The 21,508-nt window shown below is 45.2% G+C and overlaps 1 protein-coding gene across 4 annotated transcripts in view; it reads right to left on the bottom strand.

The window, feature by feature from the left end:
• Positions 1-8,629: 8,629 nt before the first annotated feature.
• Positions 8,630-21,508, bottom strand: part of LOC121291562 (torsin-4A-B-like) — a 102,856-nt gene continuing 89,977 nt past the window's right edge. For 3 of the 4 annotated variants that reach the window (XM_041212923.1, XM_041212925.1, XM_041212924.1), the window contains exons 2-3: positions 19,043-19,258; positions 8,630-10,496 (exon numbers count right to left, since the gene is read on the bottom strand). In XM_041212923.1, coding sequence (XP_041068857.1) covers positions 9,203-10,432 — 1,230 coding nt within the window. In that variant the 5' untranslated portion in view covers positions 10,433-10,496; positions 19,043-19,258 and the 3' untranslated portion in view covers positions 8,630-9,202. Of the gene's footprint in view, positions 10,497-19,042; positions 19,651-21,508 lie in introns of those variants that run through there. The other variant, XM_041212921.1, reaches the window with a different exon arrangement.

Consider the following 21,508-nt stretch of genomic DNA (forward strand, 5'->3'; position numbering starts at 1 on the left):
TTCTTGTGCATGAAACACCAAAGGTTAGCATGCAGCTAGTAATTAGGAAGGCAACTGGAATTTTGGCCTGTATTGCTAGGGGGTTGGAGTTTAAAAATAGGGAAGTCTTGTTACAGCTATGCAGGGTGTTGTTGAGGCCACACCTGGAGTACTATGTGCAGTTTTGGTCCCCCTTTTTAAGAAAGGATATACTGGTATTGGAGGCAGTTCAAAAGGGGCTGTCTAGGCTGATTCCTGGAATGAAAGGGTTGACTTATCAAGAACAGCTAAACAGGTTAGGCCTTTATTCATTAGAGTTTAGAAGAATGAGGGGTCATCTTATAGAAACATACAAGATTCTGTCGGAGCTTGACAGGGTAGATGTTGAGAAGATGTTTCCACTAGTGGGGGAATCTCAAACTAGGGGACATAGTTACAGAATAAGGGGACACTCATTTGAAACTGAGATGCGAAGAAATTTCTTCTCTCAGAGGGTAGTGAATGTTTGGAATTCTCTACCTCAGTGAGTTGTGGAAGCTAGATCACTGAAAGTATTTAAAGAGGAGGTCAACAGATTTTTAAAATATTGAGGAGTTGAGGGTTATGAGAATCTGGCATGAAAGAGGAGTTGAGGCCTGGGACAGATCAGTCATCATTTTATTGAATGGCAGGGCAGCTTGAGGGGCCGAATGGCCTACTCCTGCTCCTAGTTGTTATGTTCTTGTGTTCTTACATGGAGGAGTAGGGCCAATTGGTGCCCCAAAAATGGGGATTTACACAAAGGGGCAGGAGTCATTGTTGAAATACTAAATGAGTACTTTGCATCTGTCTTTACCAAGGAAGATGCTGCCACCAAGTCATGGTCATAGAGAAGGTAGTTGAGACAATGAGCTAAGTTTTATGTGCCCCTGGCAGGCATGTTTCCCACGGGATGGACCTCCGGGTTCACCCCCATAGTATGGGAAGCAGATAGGTGCTGGAATCAGCAGCCCACCAGCCATATTTAAATGAATAATTAAGGGTCCATTAGGCTTGTTATGAAGCCTGTTGACCCTGATAATATGCTGCCCATGCCATAAAATGTTTGGCATGGGCAGCAGAGGAGGAGAGAGAAGCCTGATTTTTAAACTGAAATGTTTAAAGGGCGGGAAGGAAGGGTGGGGGGGTCTCTCTTCGGGGGCTGCTCTATGCTGATCATGGGTGCTCCCCTCATAGACTGCAACCCCTCCTTCCTACCTACTCCCTCCCTTAAACCCTCCCACTGCCCCTCTCCCTAACCTTCCCAAACCCTCCCAGCCCAAGACCCCGGGGATCCAAGGCCTTGGGGTCCTGTCTTCAATAGCAGTTCTGTTGGAAGGTATTGGAGTGGCCAGGACTAATGGATCTGCTGGCCAAACAGAATCACCATTATCAACATCCTGGGAGTTACAATTGACCCGAAACTGAACTAGACCAGCCATATAAATGCTATGGCCACAAGAGCAGATCAGAGGCTGGAAATTCTGAAGAAAGTAACTCACCTCGTCACTCCCCAAAATTTGTCGCCCACCTGCAAGGCACAAGTCAGGAATGTGATGGAATACTCTCCACTTCTTTGGATGAGTGCAGCTCCAACAAAACTCAAGAAGCTTGACACCATCCAGGATAAAGCAGCCCGTTTGAATGGCACCCCGTTGGACTTTTGGATGGATTCCAATTGGAATCAACCCAATTCACCGGTAATTCATTTTAACTCTTGGGTTCTGATTGGAAAATGGCAAAACTCCTTTATGCAAAATTAGAGGGAGACAGAAAGCAAGAAACTATAGACCAGTTAGCCTAACATCTGTCATAGGGAAAATGTTAGAAGCTATTATTAAAGATGTTATAATGGGGCACTTAGAAAAATTCAAGGCAATCAGACAGAGTCAACATGGTTTTATAAAAGGGAAATCCTGTTTAACCAATTTATTGGGGTTCTTTGAAAGAGTCACTGTAGATAAAGGGGAACCAGTGAATGTACAGTACTTGGATTTCCAGAAGGCATTTGATAAACTGCCACATCAAAGGTTTTTGCAGAAAGTAAAAGCTCATGGTGTCGGGGATAACATATTGGCAAGGATAGAAGATTGGCTAGCTAACAAGAAGCAGAGAGTTGGTATAAATGGGTCTTCTTCTGGTTGGCAGGATGTGATGAGTGGTGTTTCACAGGGATCAGTGCTAGGACCTCAACTTTTTACAATTTATTTAATTAATGACTTAGATGAAGGGACCAAAGGAATGGTGGCTAAATTTGCTGATGGTACAAAGATAGGTAGGAAAGTAAATTGTGAAGAGGACGAAAGAAGGCCACAAAGTGAAGTAGATGGGTTAAGTGAGTGGGAAAAGATCTGGCAGATGGAGTATAAAATGGGCAAATGTGAAATCATTCATTTTGGCAGGAAGAATAAAAAGGAAGCTTATTATTTAAATGGTGAGAAAATTGCAGAGCTCTGAGATTCAGAGGGATCTGGGTGTCCTAGTGCATGAACCACAAAAGTTTAGTATGCAGATACAACAGGTAATTAGGAAAGCTAATTGAATGTTATCATTTATTGTGAGGGGGATTGATTACAAAAGTAGGAAGGTTAGGCTTCAGCTGTACAGGGCATTGATGAAACCACATCTGGACTATTGTGCACAGTACTGGTCTCCCTATTTAAAGAAACACATAAATCCATTAGAAGCAGTTCAGAGAAGGGTTACTAGACTAATACTAGGAATGGGCAGGTTGTCTAATGAGGAAAGGCTGAACAGGCTAGGCTCACATCTGCTGGAGTTTAGAAGAGTAAAAGTTGACCTAATTGAAATGTTTAAGATCCTGAGGGTCTTGACAGGGTGGATGTGGAGATGATGTTTCCTCTTGTGGGAAAATCTAGAACTAGGGGTCACTGTTTAAAAATAGGGGGCTGATCATTTAAGACAGAGAGGAGGGGAATTTTTTCTCTCAGAGGGTCGTGAGTCTTTGGAATCCCCTTCCTCAAAAGGCAGTGGAAGCAGAGCCTTTGAATATTTTTAAGGCAGAGCTAGACAGCTCTTGATTAGCAAGGGGGTGAAAGGTTATCAGCGGTAGGCAGGAATGTGGGGTTGAGGTTACATTCGGATCAGCCATGATCTTAAAAAATGGTGGAGCAGGCTCGAGGGGCCGAATGGCCTACTTCTGCTCCAAATTCGTATGTTCGTATGTTCTTTCCCTGGCAATTGCCCCACACTGGGAACCATGTGAAAATGTGATTTAAATGGCAAACTTTGGATGGTTCCAACTGGGTTACGCTAATAGTTTCCCAAGAAAAAAGAGAAGGCTTAAAAGGGTAACTATTGTACATACCCAAAGCAGCCCCTCAATGGGAACTTACCCAACAGCCCAACTACCCCAGCACCCCCCCCACAGGACTCTCCCAAGCTCCTGACACCCATGGGTTTCCCCCACCCCTCTGGGTCTCCCCCACCCCTCTGAACCTTCCCAGAGGTCTCTCACTGCAGTCTCCCCACCTCCACTGGTGGGCCCAATTCTTACCCCCACCCCCTTCCCACCCAGCCCGACCAGACCTGACCCAAGGCTTGCCCCCACAATGCGCTGAGGCTCAACAATCCCCCCAAGGCCTGACCCCTCTCCCTCCCCATGGACTGACCACTTCCCCCAGCCCTGACACCCTTCTCCCTTGAGGCGTGACACTCTCCTCTCCCCACATCCCCCCCACAGGCCTGACCCAATGCCTGACACCACTCCCGACCTCCGACCCATAACCTCTGAACCCATGAACCCCCTGACCTCCAAACCCTTGATGTCCCAGATGTCCAAACACCCCCAACTTCTAACACCCCCATCCTTAAGTCCTATCCACTTGCCTTAGACACTTACCTTCTCCCTGATCTGTCAAGGACCTTGAAATTTCACTGGGCATTTAAAATTACCTGGTTTACACCAGCTCGTGCCAAGGCTGAGCAGCCTCCTTCACTTTGACTCTCCTGTACGCTGGGCCCCAGGGGCATGCTGCACAGCCTGGATCTCACAGGCCTGGAGTTGGAAGGTCAGGAAAGGTAGGATCGAAGAGAAATTGAGGTGAGTAATTAGGAATGGAGTGGCAATCCAATGCTGATTGCCACTGCTAGGAAGTTTAGGCCCAAAATCTCTTAGGAACTTACCTAGTGTAAGTTTAAAGACCAACCCTGTGATAAAACTTAGTTATTTAATTATAACTAAAGCTCAATCTTTGTTTCCGGGCTGGCATCTAACTATTCATAAGTTGATGGATCAAGGTCTCAGCTGTCCTTATCTGTTGTTTCCATCATTACATACATTCTAATAGTGCAGATTTGTCTTCTTTGCTTTTTAAACTACAAAAGTAATTCTAGTGAGTTAACCTTAATTTAAATCTAAAGACTAAAAAAAAACACACAGCTAAGTGTAGATGCCTATAAAAGGTGAACTAATAATGCCGTTCTCTTAATGACTAAGGGTTAGCTCTTTAATTGCTATTAAAAGACATACTGCTTGAAATGTTGATGTTACCAGCACACACTTCATTATATTGTTGCACATTGTATCACTGTAAGGTATATGCAGTAATTATGTGGAACCTAACAGAAGTTTTCAATATTGTAGTGTCATGTATTTTGTTAGAATACTTCTTTTCAAAGGGTATTAATCTTAGTCAAGCCTTTTAAGATAACTATTGATTCACCTAATGTCTTCAAAAATTAATTGAGGTTCACTTTTGTTATGATCCTAGCTGATGTTACTACTGGACAAGTCAGGTCCCTGGGTGGAACCTGGCTTGATAGGTCCTAATTATTTATTTTGTGGAATGCAGCTACTGAACAGAGTCACAGGAATCTGCTGATGAATTTCTTTCAAAAGAATAAAACATTTATTAAACAAGAAAAGATTAACTATATTACACAACTTGTTCACTCCAGCTATTCCTTAACAGATATATGCAGATTCGTAAGGATACAAGGTCAAGTTACAAAATTTATCTCATACTCTAATGGTCACAATAAGTATACAGTCCATGTAAATCAATAGGCGACCTGTGGTTGGACACTCCATACTGTGAAACCAAGTGACAGATGCCATCCAAAACAGATGCTATGGATTGCTCGTCAACTCCCCCCAGACACTTGTCACACTGTGAACCAACCGGTCTCACTGAACTCCAACTTTCAGACGAGAGTTTCCAATCTCCACTCTTGAAGAACTCGTTTTGGATTTCTCTCCCAAAAAGCATTTTCACTTGGATGTTTCCAACAGGGATCCACCTCCAAGGATATGAACTCTCCTTCCAATGTTCTCCTCCCCTGGATCTTATTGAAGCTTCATCTTCCCCTCTCTCAAATACTCAGCCACCGGAACACTTACTTCACAGGCCCATAGTAAGGATTCACCAACCTTTGGCTATCTCCTCAAATCTTATGGCTTTTTGCAAGTCTACTTTGCTTTAAGTCTGCTCCCTGCAGCTCTGTCTCTTTAACTTGGAGCCATTTCCTCTGCTCCTTACTTTCAATTCCACTGAACAGGACCTTTTCCAGATTCCTGTTTTTTCCTCTTGAATTCGCTGTCTTCCTGAGACTATCTTCTGCCCAAATCCTTGGTATTTGTGACTTTCTTTTTTCCCTTGGGGGCCTGCTCTCTGCAGTTCCCTTCCTGCCTAACTGGCAGTTTCTGTAGAATTCCCTACCAATTGAAATCAAACTGTTTTTCTGTTTCTCTCTGTCTCTGTGGGGCCCCCTGTTGCTAGGCAACAGCAGTTTCTCCATTTTGTTTTAACTTCTGTAAACCATTTCAAAAGTTGTAAAACTTCATTAAAATGCTGGTACAGAAACAAACCCACAGACTTGCAGGCAACATTTCCCAGAGAAAAACTCTAAATAAAGCTGGACCCAGGTTTCACCCTTTTAACCCACAAATCAAAAACAAATTACACTTAAACTTAAAGCTACAGCTTATTTCTAACACACACAAATATATGTATAACTTACTTAAAACTATCTCTAGTTCCTAACATGATCTTAAAATCATCTGTTGCTGGCTTGTCTAATTCATTGTCAGTATAACTATATATACGGTGATTACTGTTAAAGAATCACGTTACTGCTAAGATGGCTTCCTTTGGTCCTGTTAGCTTATTTAGTACACTTAATCCGAGAATGACTGATTTTTATTAAAAATCACCTTCTAAACTTACCTACACCCCATCTACCATCTTAAACATTCACTTCCTCCACTACTGATGCACAGTGGCAGCAGTGTGTACCATCTAAAAGATGCACTGCAGCAACTCACCAAGGCTCCTTCGACAGTACATTCTAAACCCAGGAGATTACCTGCTTTTGAATAATTTGAATGACCGAAGGAAAAGGTCCAAGGTAAGTCAATAAGCAGTGGCCGGAGGTGGGCTTCTTGCGACTTGGGAACAGCAGCAGCTGCCATGTGAGGAAGCACTGAGAGCAGGACTAAGAGTTACAATATGAGTAACCCTTGCATTGTCTCCAGGTTTCTACTTACTTGATGTTAAACACTGGACCACATTTAACTGAAGTGGTTTAAAGTGTCAGTATGCACTGAATTCAATTTAAATTTTAGGCTCCTTAGACAGCACCTTCCAAACCCACAGCCATTACCATCTAGAAGGACAAGGGCTGCAGATAGGTGGGAACACCACCGCCTGGTTCCCCTCCAAGTTATTCACCATCCTGACTTGGAAATATATCGCCGTTCCTTCACGGGTCGCTGGATCAAAATCATTGAACTCCCCTCCTAACAGCACTCTGGGTGTACCTACACCACATGGACTGCAGTGATTCAAGAAGACAGATCACCACCACCTTCTCAAGGGCAATTAGGCCTGGGCAACAAATGTTGGCCCAGCCAGCGAAGCCCACATCCCCTGAATGAATTTTTTAAAAATTTGGAAATTCATCATGGGCCCATTGTTTGTTCAATAAAAATCAAATAGAATGAAAATTACATCATCATCAGACAAACCAAAAACAACAGTCACAAGTTTCGCGATCATATTCATAAATGCACAGATATCACTAACTCACAAAAGAAATGCTAAAACTGATGAAAAGCTTAAAGAAAGTAAACTGAAGTGATGAGTAATACAAAATCCTGCTTTGCCGCAGTGCAGCACCACCTTAATCACACAATGTTAGACAGGAGGCACACCTTTAAATGTACAGCAAGTGTCCACATTTTAAACATACACTGGGTCCACATCTTAAGCAAACAACAGGTCCACACTGTCAAGCATACAGCAGCTTCACGATATTAAACATTACATCACAACATTAAACATACTCCAGGGCCCCATTTTGAATGTAGAGCAGGCTCACACTGCTCGTCACTGAAGCTCCAAGTTGACTCAGTGGACAGGTTCTCCCCATGAGGCCCATACCATCAAGTTATAAAATTTACCAATAACTGTTCCTAACAAATATTTTTATTAATCTAGCGAATGTTTATGCTATTTGGATTTTACTGATTTATGATTAATAATTATTTCATCCTAATCCATAACACCGAAACAATATTGGGGGTAATATATATATATGTAGCTGAAAAAGATGTTTTGTTAAAGCTTTTCATCTTGTGCTCATCAGGACAATCGCAAGAATACCAATGTCAAGGGAAGCAACAACTTTATAATGTATGAGAAGAGAGTGCTAATTGGTTGGTAATTGGACTCTGATTGGTAGAGGCGTTGCCTTGGAGAATGCACCAGCTAATGGTGACTGACAGTTAACTACTAAGCATTGTTTGAAATTTAATCCAGAGTCCAGGTTAATGCTTTGGGGACGTGGGTTCAAATCCCACCATGAAAGCTACTGGAATTTAAATTCAATTAAGAAACCTGAAATATAAAGCTAGTTTCAGAAATGGTGACCATGACATCTCTCATTATATTTTTGCATCCTGTTCACGAATCTCCTTTAGGAAAGAAATCTGCCATCCTTACCTGATCTAGCTGGCCTACATGTGACTTCAGATCCACATCACTGCAGTTGCCTCTTAACTGCCCTTTGCAATGGGCCAGCAAGCCAGGCAATTAGGGCGGGGCAACAAATGGTGGCCTTGCCCACATCTCATATGAAAGAATTTTTTAAAGGGTGCATTGATGTTGATGTTAGTGTTGCTAAGTCTAACCCACATTGCAGAGAAGAAGAGAAAGGTAAGTGTTGAATGCTAAATGTTCAATATAGAATGGCCTTCTGAACATTTAATACTTCATACCTAAATAGCTGTTGTTAGCACAATTCATTTTATGTGTGTAGCTCTCAGCAGCTCACCAAAGCTTGATAAGTGCTCCTCCAGCCCAATGATTATCCATACCTGAACTAGAAGAACAAGTGCTTGGGAACATCACCACCAGAAAAGTTCCACTCCAAGTCACACACCATCCTGACTTCAAAACATATAGACCATTCCTTCACTGTCACTGGGTCAAAATCCTGGAACTTCCTTCCTAACAGCAATGTGGATGTACTTACACCACATGGACTGCAGCAGTTCAAGAAGATGGCACATTGCCATCTTCTCAAGAGCAATTAAGTGTTGGCATGAATGCTGGACTTGCCCGAGATGCTCATATGAATGAATTAAAAAAGCTACAGTGCACGAAAGACAGAGAATTTGGAAACATCCATTTTATTAAGATATTATTATTAATGCAGTGGATCAGGATGTCCTTTCCCCCACTGGGACTGGATGAGACAGTGGGTCAGACACTGTCCTTTGCTCCACTGGGACTGGGTGGGACAGTGGGTCAGACACTGTCCTTTCCCCCTCTGGAACTGGGTGAGACAGTGGGTCAGACACTGTCCTTTCCCCCTCTGGGACTGGGTGAGGCAGTGGGTCAGACACTGTCCTTTCCCCCCCTGGGGCTGGGTGGGACACTGGGTCAGACACTGTCCTTTCCCCACTCTGGGATCGGGTGGGGCAGAGATTTAGACAACGCCCTTGTAGCAATTTGCAAAATCATAGAGTTGCCCAATAGTTTTCTATTTGATAATAATTCTGGAGTGTATGTGCATGTGTTTTGGGCTGGAACTTCCAAGGCAGTGGTCATCTGAACCATAGAATGTCTCGCAATGTCCAAATGGAGGAAGAAATGAAGGGATGAGGAAGATTGCAAAAGACAATATGATGTCAGCCCTTAGGTGGTTTGTCCTCGAACTGCACTTTGTTGCCAGCCAGAATTCAGTAATGCATTAAGGGGTGGTTGAATATGGAGAGTATCTCCTCTGAATAAACTCCATGATGCTTGTGGCGTTGAAGGACCTTTTCATTTTTTAAGTCCTCCAGTCGCTTTTGCTCTGTAAGCTGCTTCACCATGGAGAGGACCCGTTTGCAGCCCTGCTGAGCGTACAGTTTTTGCTTGGCTCTGTAGTAGTTCATTCTGTTGGCCATCGTCTCCACCTGCCGCTCACGGGGGAAGAGGCCCTCCTGGTCCATCAGCTGGTGGAAGCACTGCACCACATGGGCCCTCTCCAGCGGGCAGAGCGGGATGATTTCCGGCACCTGCCACACGGGGTGCCGCCAGGCAAACAGCTGCGCCAGCTCCCTGCTGAGCTTCGCCACGCGGCGCGTGGCCTTGTGTACTAGGCTGTGACGGAGCGACTGCATGATCCACTCCTGGCCGAGCTTGCTGACGAAGATGTAGACGGCGCTGGTGTGCTCTGAGTGCAGGAGGTCTCTGACGTAGCTCAGGAGCTCTGCCGGCGCCAGCTCCATCTCGTCGAAGAGGAGGACTGGGATCCGCTGGGTCCGAAGGGCTTCGGAAAAGATGGCCGAGATCCTGGCGGCCAGCTCAGAGCGATGATCAGAATGGCCCACCAGCTGCTGGTACCGCACGGAGTGCTGGAGGACAAGCTGAGGCCCGAGTTGGAACTTGAAGTGCTTGGCAATCAGTCTCCCCAAATGGCTCTTGCCAACTCCAGCCGGGCCATTGATGGACAAGAACAAGGGCTTCTCGTGAACAAATGTGGCAAAGTAGTTCCTCAGCAGCTTGGTAAGCTTATTCAGTGCCAGAGTCTGACCTAGAAGCTCCCGGTGCAGAGTCTTCTCGAGCTGGTCAATGTCGTAGATCAGGAGGTTGTCGTCCAGATTCTCATAGGCATTGTAGACTTGGAAACCCACAATCAAGCACAGCAGAAACAGGAGGTATTTGGCTTTCGTCTCCGTGTCAGTCGACCACCACGACTTGCTTCGGAGTGGCAGGGGCTTCTTCTTGCCATGAAGCTTCCTGATGGTGCCCTTTCTCTTCAAGGGAGGGTGGCAATTGGCGGCCGCAAAATAACCTATCGTTGAGCGAGTGGGTGCTGCCTTCCGGTTGCACTTGCCTCGCAGCATCCGGTTGGCCATCCGTATCTTTGCCGTTAAATGAAGCAGCCGATTGTTGGGGGTCGTCTTCATCTTGGGCACCTCCATTTTGGATGCTCCCCTGACGGTGAGGATAAGGCCGAAGTGTCTTCCGCTGAGTCCAGATCTGCGTCTGGGGTTGGCAGGGGAGGTTGGGGGAAGGGAATGGGAAAGAGGAAGGGGGCCGAAGTTGGGGGAAATAAAGAGGAGGAATTAAGGTAAGGTTAACAAGGATGGATTATTTAACTGGACATATAAAGGTGAGGTACGTAGCTGTTACGGCTCTTCAAAAGTTCCCGCCCTGCCCACAATGATGCCCGCCATTGTCGGGGCTGGAAAATCCCACCGTTAGGAGCAGGAGCCAGACATTCAGCCCATGGAGCCTGCTCTCCCAGTCAATAAAACCATTACTGATCTTATACATCAACTCCACTTTCCACCTTCTCCCGGGTCCCTTGGTTCCCCTGGTGCACAAAAATTGTATATATACTTAACGATGGAGCATCCACAACCCTCTGGATTCACAACCCTTTGAATGAAGAAATTTCTCCTCATCTCAGTCCCAAATGGACAACCTCCTGTACTGAGTTTATACCCCCTTGTCCTAGACTCTCCAGCCAGGGGGAAAACAGCCTCTCAGGATCTATCCTGTCAAACCCTGTAAGAATTTTATACATTTCAGTGAGGTCAGCTCTCATTCTTCTAAACTCCAGAGTGGCTAGGCCTTCTACAGAACCTCTCCTCTTAGGATAGCTATGTCATCCCAGGAATCATTCTAGTGAACCTTTGTTGCACCCCGTCTAAATCGAGTATATCATTCCTCAGCAGAGGAGGCACAGTACACCAGGCATGATCTCACCTGTATAACTGCAGCAAGACTTCCTTACTCTTGTACTTCTATTCCCTTGACTACCATACCATTTGCCTTCCTAATTGCTTGCTTGCCTGGACCAGAATTCCCTGAGGCTCCCGTTCTGCCTCCAGAAGTGCAGGGGGGCTTGGGGGTTGGGGGTGGAACATCAGGTTGCCATTCTTAGCCCCATTTAAACACCATTCCCACCATAAGTCCCATGATGGGACATTTGCATAAATGGTACATGTACCCCACTCCTGTAGGACAATCCTTGGGCATCAGTCCCGGGATCAAGGGCTATAATTTGGGGAGAGCACGGAGTAGTTGGAGTGAAGTGAGTGCTGACTGCTTCAACCACGTTTTCCTTTTGGAATGGCAGGAATTTCTATGCTACCCTAATGATTGTTTGCCATCAGCAACCTGGCATCTGGCCTTCATAAGCACATTAGGGATGAGCACTAAATGCTGGCCTAGCCAGTGACACCCACAACCCATGAACAAATAAAAAATAAAACTCACGGTAATGCTATTTGCTTTGTGATTCTTGGCCCTGGTAAAGGTGAAGCTGGTGTGGTTTTTGGCAAGGGGACAACATTCCACTTGTCCCTCCTTTATTATCGGAGCATTATTAAGAACGGTAAGAAGCCATTCAGCCCTTAGATCATTCGATCTGATCATGCCTAAACTGCACCTCGACCTGCTCTAGCTCCGTATTTCTTGATACTCTTCCTGCACACAAGTCTGCTGCTCTTGATTCTGAAAGCTCCAGTAGTCCCCCAGCATCCCCAGCCTGTTTGGTGGGGAGGGTTCCTGATTCCCACTACCCTTTGTGTGAAATTCTGCTTCCTAACATCACCCCCCGAATGACCATTGAAATGGCCTTGCTCTAATTTTAAGATCATGTCCCCTCATTCCTGACTCCCCAATCCACCCCACCCTACCCACCACAGGAATCGAATCCTTGTTATACACTTCAATCAGACCACCCCTCAATCTTCAAAACTCAAGTGGAACTCGTCCTCAAAATTTAACACTTTAAGCCCCGGTATCATTCTGATACAGCAAATTTCCCCAGAAAAGAACAAGGCATGGAGAGTTGGAGGAAGAAAATCCTGCTTCTCATTCCATCCCACCTCCCCGATCTGATTGTGTTCCATATTCTGAATTCCCAAGTCTCGGAATTTTAAAAAGCCAGCTGGCTCCAAACTCGAGAGCCAGGCGGACATGTTGATAATGACAACAGCCAGTGTACACCTGACAATCTAGCTGTCCACTGAGGGTCAGTTGGTCAGCACTTTGGCCCCTGAGTCATTATGTTTGTAGGTTCATATCCCACACCAGAGTTTTGAAAATAAAATTCGGCCTGTGCAGAGAGAGTGTTGCACTATCAGAAGTGTCGTGAGTGAGATGTTAAATCCCCAGGGCCTAATAATCAACATCTCAGTGTACTAAAGGGGGTGGCCATGGAAATACTGGATGCGTTGGATGTCATCTTCCAAAATTCTGCAGATTCTGGAACAATCCCTGAAGGTTGGAGGATGGCAAATGTAACCCCACTATTTGAATAAAGGAGGGAGAAAACAGCTCGCCTGACATCAGTAATAGGGAAAATGCTAGAGTCTATTATATACGATGGTGATAACACAACACGTAGAGAATATCAACAGGATTAGAAATCATGTTTGACAAGCCTACTGGAGGTTTTTAAGGACGTAACTAGCAGAATAGATAAGGGAGAACCAGTGGATGTGGTGTATTTGGATTTTCAGAAAGCTTTTGATAAATTCCCACATAAGAGGTTAGTGTGTAAAATTAAATATATTGGCATGAATTGAGAATTGGTTAGCAGACAGGAAACAGAGTAGAAATAAATGGGTCTTTTTCAGAGTGGCAGGCGGTAAGTAATAGATACTACAGGGATCAGTGCTCGGGCCCCAGCTGTTCACAATATAAATCAATGATTTGGATGAAGAAACCAAATGTAATATTTCTAAGTTTACTGATGACACAAAACTTGGTGGGAATGTGAGCAGTGAGGAGGGTGTTAAGAGGCTTTAAAGCGATTTAGACAGGTTGAGTGAGTGGGCAAATACATATCAGATGCAGTACAACGTGGATAAGTGCAAAGTTATCCACCTCAGTAGGAGAAACAGAATGACAGAGTATAGTTTAAATGGTGATAGATTGGGAAATTTTGATATACAAAAGGACCTGGATGTCCTTGTGCACCAATCACTGGAAGCAAACATGCAAGTGCAGCAAGAAGTTAAGAAGGCAAATGGTATGTTGGCCTTCTTTGTGAGAGGACTTGAGTACAGAAGCAAGGATGCTTACTGCAGCTGTACAGGGCCTTGGTGAGACCTGGAGTATTGTGTGCACTTTTGGTCTCCTTACCGAAGGAAAAACATACTTGCCACAGAGGGAGTACAGTGAAAGTTCACCAGATTGATTCCTAGGATGGCAGGATTGTCATATGAGGGGAGATTGGGCCAACTAGGCCTGTATTCACTGGAGTTTAAAAGGGTGAGAGGAGATCTCATTAAAACATAAAAAATTCTGACAGGGATGGACAGACTGGATGCAGGGATGATGTTTCCTCTGGCTGGGGGGGTCTAGAACAAGGGGTCACAGTCTCAGGATATTTAGGACCGAGATGAGGAGAAACTTCTTCCCTCAGTGGGTGGTGAGCCTGTGTAATTCTCTACTACAGAAGGCTGTGGAGGCCAAGTCACTGAATATATTTAAGAAGGAAATAGATAGGCTTCTGGACTCTAAAAGCATCGAGGGGTATGGAGAGAGTGCAGGAGTGTGGCATTGAGATAGAGGATCAGCCGTTTCTAATTTCTATCTAAAGTCCAGTCTTTCTTTAATTTAGTAATTAACTAAAAGTTGCTGTTTGGGTTGGAAGAAGGTGAGTTTTAGGCCAGCTTTAAAACAGGGTTTATACAGGCTCTGCTTGCAGCTATAACTAGTTAATTAGCTAACTGGCTTAAACAGGTTTTCAGAGGCTAGATTCAGAGAGTATAAAAACGGACCATCTTACACTGCTGCACTGGAGTGCTGCTTTGGGCAGCAGTAGAATGCTTAAGTTGGAGTTCTATGACTGAGTGAGTTCAGTGAGGAGGGAACAAAGTGACCCTTTGAGTGCCATGAGTACAGTCAGGTAAGTTTACTACTACTACTAGTACTTTTATCGCTTATAGTTTTTAAGGTCTCATTTTGTGGTTCATCGTTTGTAAGGGCTATATTCTGTAACAACGAGGAGCAGGGAAGAAGAGCCATAGAGTAATTGATATTATTTGATATTAAGTATCTTCCAAAAGGTTTAATTTAATTTAAAGGGATAAGTCATGGCAGGAGAGCTCAAAGCCGTGGTGCGGGAAGCCAGGAACATTTCCAGTGCCCAGGGCCAGCATGTGTGCAGGGAGTGTCTCCAGCTGCAGCTCCTGGAAGCCCTGGTTTCAGAGCTGGAGCGGCGGCTGGGGACACTGTGGAGCATCCACGAGGCGGAGATTATCGTGGATAGCATGTATGGAGAGGTGGTCATACTGCAGGCTAAGAGTCCACAGGAAGGAAAGGAATGGGTGACCATCAGGCAGAGCAAGAGGACTAGGCAGGCAGTGCAGGAATCTCCTGTGACTATTCCCCAGCAAAATAGATATACCACTTATACTGTTGAGGGGAGTGGCCTCTCAGGGGAAAGCAGCAACAGCCAAATTAGTGGCACCATGGTTGCTCTGCTGCACAGGGGAGGTAGTAAAAAGTGTCAGAATTCAATAGTTATAGGGGATTCAATTGTAAGGGGAATAGATAGGCATTTCTGTGGCCGCAAACGAAACTCCAGAATGGTAAGTTGCCTCCCTGGTGCCAGGGTCAAGGATGTCTCCGATCGGCTACAGGACATTCTGAAGGGGGAGGGTGAGCAGCCAGTGGTTGTGGTACACATTGGTACAAATGACATTGGTAAAAAAAGGGATGAGGTCCTAAAAGCAGAATATAAGGAGTTAGGAAGTAAGTTGAAAAGTAGGACCTCAAAGGTAGTGATCTCAGGATTACTACCACTGCCATGTGCTAGTCAGAGTAGAAATAAAAGGATATATCGGATGAATATATGGCTGAGATGGTGTGAGGGGGAGGGTTTCAGATTCCTGGGGCACTGGGATCGGTTCTGGGAGAGATGGGACCAGTACAAACTGGATGGGTTACATCTGGGCGGGACTAGGACTGATGTCCTAGGGGGAACATTTGCAAGAGTAGTTGGGGAGGATTTAAACCAAAATGGCAGGGGGATGGGAACCTATGCAAGGAATCAGAAGATGGGGGATCAAGGACAAGAACAAAAGACAGAAAGGGGAATAAGATAAGTGATAGTCAGAGAAATCAAAGGCAAGAATCAAACAGAGTCTCAGTGAAAAATAGTGGGAACGGGACAAGTAATGTTAAAAAGACAAGCCTTAAGGCTTTGTGCCTTAATGCCAGGAGCATTCGCAATAAAGTGGATGAATTAAATATGCAAATAGATGTAAACAGGTATGATATAGTCAGGATTATGGAAACATGGCTGCAGGGTGACCAGGGAAGGGAACTGAACATCCAGGGTATTCAGTATTTAGGAAGGACAGACAAAAAGAAAAAGGCAATGGAGTTGAATTGCTGGTTAAAGAGAAAATTAATGCAAGAGTGAGGAAAGATATTAGCTCCGACAATGTGGAATCTGTATGGGTAGAGAAACACTAAGGCAAAAAATGTTGGTCAGGATTGTATATAGACCCGGAAACTGTAGTAGTGATTTTGGGAATGGCATTAAGCAAGAAATTAGAGACGCATACAATAAAGGAACATCTGTAATTATGGGTGACTTTAATCTGCATATAGATTGGGCAAATCAAATTAGTAACAATAGCGTAGAGGAGGAATTCCTGGAGTGTATACGGGATGGTTTTCTGGATCAAGACGTTGAGGAACCAACTAGAGAACAGTCCATCCTAGACTGGTTATTGTGTAATGAGAAAGGAATAATTGGCAACTTAGTTGTGCAGGGCCCCTTGGGAATGAGCGACCATAATATGATAGAATTCTTCATCAAGATGGAGAGTGACATGGTTGATTCTGAGACTTGGGTCCTGAATCTTAATAAAGGAAACTACGATGGTATGAGGTGTGAATTGGTTCTAATGGGAAATGTCACTTAAACGGATGATGGTGGATAGGCAATGGCAAACGTTCAAAGAGCACAAGGGTCAACTGCAACAATTGTTTATTCTTGTCTGGCGCAAAAGTAAAACAGGAAAGGTGGCCAAACTATGGCTTACAAGGGAAATTAGAGGTAGTATTAGGTCCAAGGAAGAGGCATACAAATTGGCCAGAAAAAAACAACAGACCTGAGGATTGGGAGCAGTTTAGAATTCAGCAAAGGAAGACCAAGGGATTGATTAAGAAGGGGAAAATAGAGTACAAGAGTAAGCTTGTGGAGAACATAAAAACTGACTGTAAAAGTTTCTATAGGCACATGAAGAAGAAAAGATTGGTGAAGACAAATGTAGGTCCCTTACAGTCAAAAACAGGGGAATTTATAATGGTGAACAAAGAACTAGCTGATCAACTAAATGCACACTTTGGTTCTGTCTCCACAAAGGAGGACACAAATAACATACCAGATATGTTGGGGAACACAGGGTTTAGTGAGAGGGTTTTAGTAGGGGAATGGTGTTGGGGAAATTGATGGTATTGAAGGCCGATAAATCCGCAGGGCCTGATAATCTACATCCCAGAGTACTTAAGGAAGTGGCCCTAGAAATAGTGGATGCATTGGTGGTCATCTTCTGAGATTCTATAGACTCGAGAACAGTTCCTACAGATTGGAGGGTAGCTAATGTAACCCCACTATTTAAAAAGGGAGGTAGAGAGGAAATAGGGAATTATAGACCAGTCAGCTTGATGTCGGTAGTGGGGAAAATCTTAGAGTCCATTATAAAAGACTTAATAGCTGAGCACTTGGAAAACAGAGACAGAATCGGACAGAGTCAGCATGGATTTACGAAAGGGAAATCATGTTTGACAAATCTACTGGAATCTTTCGAGGATGTAACTCACAGAGTTGATGAGGGGGAGCCAGTGGATGTGGTTTACTTGGACTTTCAGATGGCTTTCGACAAAGTCCCACATAAGAGATTAGCGTGTAAAATTAAAGCGCATGGGATTGGGGGTAGTGTATTGAGATGGATAGGAAACTGGTAGGCAGACAGGAAACAAAGAGTAGGAATAAACAGGTCTTTTTCCGAATGGCAGGCAGTGACTAGTGGGATACCGTAGGGATTGGTGCTGGGACCCCAGCTATTCACGATATATATTAATGATTTTGATGATATCTCCAAATTTGCAGATGACATAAAGCTGGGTGGGAGGGTGAGCTATGAGGAAGATGCAGAGATGCTTCTGTGTGATTTGGACAAGCTGAGTGAGTGGGCAAACGCATGGCAGAAGCAGTATAATGTGGATAAATGTGAGGTTATCCACTTTGGAAGCAAAAACAGGGAGGCAGATTATTATCTGAATGGCTATAAATTGAGAGAGGGGAATGTGCACCGAGACCTGGGTGTCCTCATACATCAGTCACTGAAGGTAAGCATGCAGGTGCAGCAGGCGGTAAAGAAGGCAAATGGTATGTTGGCCTTCATAGCCCAGAGGATTCGAGTACAGGTACAGGGATGTCTTGCTGCAGTTTTACAGGGCTTTGGTGAGACCACACCTGGAATATTGTGTGCAGTTTTGATCTCCTTATCTGAGGAAGGATGTTCTTGCTATAGAGGGAGTGCAGCGAAGGTTTATCTGACTGATTCCTGGGATGACAGGACTGACAAATGAGGAGAGATTGAGTTGGTTAAGATTATATTCGCTGGAGTTCAGAAGAATGAGGGGGGATCTCATAGAAACCTATAAAATTCTTACAGGACTAGAGAGGATAGATGCAGGAAGGATGTTCCTGATGGTGGGGGAGTCCAGAACCAGGGGTCACAGTCTGAGGATATGGGGTAGACCATTTAGGACTGAGATAAGGAGAAATTTCTTCACCCAGAGAGTGGTGAGCCTGAGGAATTAGCAACCACAGAAAGTAGGTGAGGCCAAAACATTGTATGTTTTCACGAAGGAGTTAGATACAGTTCTTGCGGCGAAAGGGATCAAAGGATATGGAGAGAAAACAGGAGCAGGCTATTGAGTTGGACGATCAGCCATGATCATGATGAATGGCAGAGCAAGCTCAAAGGGCCGAATGGCCTATTCCTGCTCCTATTTTCTATGTTTCTGTTTCTACGATCATATTGAATGGCGGAGCAGGTTCGAAGGGCTGAATGACCTACTCCTGCTCCAATTTTCTCTGTTTTTATGTTTCTAAACTGAGGCTCCCGTCTGCCCTTTCTGCTGGATGGAGATGATCCAATGGCCACTATTTCGAAAGAGAGCAGGGGAGTTCACCCCGGTGGCCTGCAGCCAATATTCATTCCTCAGCAAACCTCGCCCTAAAACCAACGATCTGATCACTTTTTCTTTATTCATTCAGGGGACATGGGCTTCGCCAGCTGGGCCAAAATTTATTGCCCATCCCTAGTTGCCCTTGGGGAGGTGTTGGTGAGCCGCCTTCTTGAGCCACCGCTGCACAGCAAGCTCCCCCATTGCTGTCTGAGGGAGCTTGCTGTGTACAAATTGGCTGCTGTGTTTCTTACATTACAATGGCGAATACATTTCAAAAATACTTCATGGCTGTGAAGTGCTTTGAGATATCCTGAGCCCCTGAAAGGGGAAGCATAAACACGAGTTCCAGCTCTCACCTTGACACTTTATGCCGGAGGCCTGTACAGAGCCCCTTCTCACTGCAGCCCGAGCAATAGCTTGTACTCCCAAATGGTGCCTCGTTGTTCCTGCGCTGTCGTGTCTTTCTGGGGTGTCGTTACTCTTCTGTGCTCTTGCTGCTGTCTGGCCCCAACTCTCTGGGGTTTTGTCTTGTATCTGATGCTGTGCCAACTTGTCTAGAGTGCTTCCTTGCCCTAGGAGCGGTGAGATATCATGTCACTGTAAAACTCACTTTTTAAGAGATTTGGCTGTGCTCCTGGTTGCGATCTGTGGTTTCTCAGTTACTGTCTGGAGGAGAAAACAGCTTGCGGATCCAAGCAGAAACTCGGAGTTAAGGTCTAAAGTACAGTCTTGTTCACAGCAGCAAAGCTTCCCTCACTCAGTGATCACCAAGTCGCTAGCTGCTTTTTCAGGAAGTTTATAAGAACAGGGTTTATCTCTTCCCCTTAACAATTAATGCAATTTCCCTTTTTCTCAATCGTGTTTTTTATTCATTCATGGGATGTGGGCGTCGCTAGTTAGGCCAGCATTTATTGCCCATCTCTAATTGCTATTGTTCAAAGTGCATTTAAGAGTCAACCACATTGCTATGGACCTGGAGTCACATGTAGGCCAGAGCAATGGACAGCAGATTTCCTTCCCTAAAGGACATTAGTGAGCCAGGTGGGTTTTTACAACTCACAATCGGCAATCGTTTCATGGTCATCATTAGACTTTTTAAAATTCCGGATGTTCATTAAATGCAAATTTCACCATTTGTGGTGGTGGGATTCAAACCTGGGTCCCCAGAGCATTACCCTGATTCTTTGGATTAACTAGTCCAGTGACAATACCACTAAGCCACCACCTTCACCACCTTGACTAACATGCATGCCCTCAGTTCCCCTGCTAGCCTCTTTTCTCCCAGTTCACTGCCCTTGTAGTTTTTGCTACCTGGTAGGGGGGCACAGCCTTCACTTGGCACCCCAAGTGGTACAGTCTCCGTGTCTGAGTGGAGAAGATAAGGGTCAGCTCCTATTTTTCACTGGGGAGAAGAGATGGGGGAAATGAGACACTGACTACAACAACATGGATCTATATAGCAAATTCAGTGTAGCAAAATGTCCCAAGGCTCTTCACAGGAATGGTCAACACTGAACCACATGGGAAGATATTAGCTGACCAAATGCTTGGTCAAAGGGATAGATTTTAAGGAGGGTCTTAAAGGAAGAAAGTGAGGTTGAGAGGGGGAGATTGTACAGGGAGGGAATTCCAGAGCTTGGGGCCCAGGCAGCTGAAGGCCCAGCCGTTAATGGTGAAGCAATTAAAATTAGGGATGCTCAAGGGGTCAGAATTGAATCTACACAAAGATTGCAGAGGGGCTGAAGGCGGTTACAGAGATAGGGAAGGGTGTAGGGGTTGGAGGAGGTTACAGAGATAGGGAGAGGTGTAGGGGCTGGAGGAGGCTACAGAGATAGGGAGGATTGTCGGGCTGGAGGAGGTTACAGAGATAGGGAAGAGTTTAAGGGCTGGAGGAGGTAAGAGAGATAGGGAGTGTGTAAGGGCTAGAGGAAGTTACAGAGATAGGGTGGAGTGTAGGGATTGGAGGAGGTAACAGAGATAGGGAGGGGTATAGGGGCTAAAGGATGTGAGAGAGATAAGGAGGGGTTTAGGGGCTGGAGGATGTTACAGAGATTGGGAGGAGTATAGGGGCAGGAGGATGTTAGAGAGATAGGGAGTGGTGTATGGGTTGGAGGAGGTCACAGAGATAAAGTGAGTATAGGGGTTGGAGGAGATGATGGGGTAGGGAGAGATGTAGGTCCTGGAGGAAGTAACAGAGATAGGGAGGAGTGTCGAGGCTGGAGGAGGTTACAGAGATAGGGAAGAGTTTAGGGACTGGAGGAGGTTACAGAGATAGGGAGGTGTGTAGTGGCTGGAGGATGCTGCAGAGATAGGGAGGGGTCTAGGGGACTGGAGGAGGTTACAGAGAAAGGGAGGGGTGTAGAGACTGTAGGAGGTTACGGAGATAGGGAGGAGTGTAGGGGCTGGAGGAGGTTACAGAGATAGGGAGGGGTGTAGGGGCTGGTGGAGGTTATGGATACAATGAGGGTAGCTGGGGGCAGTAAAGGAGGCCTTGTGGGGAAGTGGGTACTGTCCCTGCCTCAAAGCTCGAAGCTCCGGGTTGAAGTTCCACTCCAGGATTTGATGGACAAGGAAGCTACTTTCATAACACTACCAAACAAGTGGGGTATCAACTAGTAAATCCTTCCAACACATGTCATTGGCAGATGGTAAGAGCAGGGCAATTCCTGGTCAGCCGTGTGACGGAAAGGAAATTGGAGCCTCTACCATCACTATCCATAGCTCCAGGCTTCAACATGCATGTAAAAGTGTATTTGTTACAGCAACACAGTCTTCTTTGGATGCTGGTTGGCTGCTGTGGATCATATTGGTGTCAACAGCAC

The sequence above is a fragment of the Carcharodon carcharias genome, chromosome 19, assembly GCF_017639515.1.
Source record: "Carcharodon carcharias isolate sCarCar2 chromosome 19, sCarCar2.pri, whole genome shotgun sequence".
NCBI classification, from domain to species: Eukaryota; Metazoa; Chordata; class Chondrichthyes; order Lamniformes; family Lamnidae; genus Carcharodon; species Carcharodon carcharias.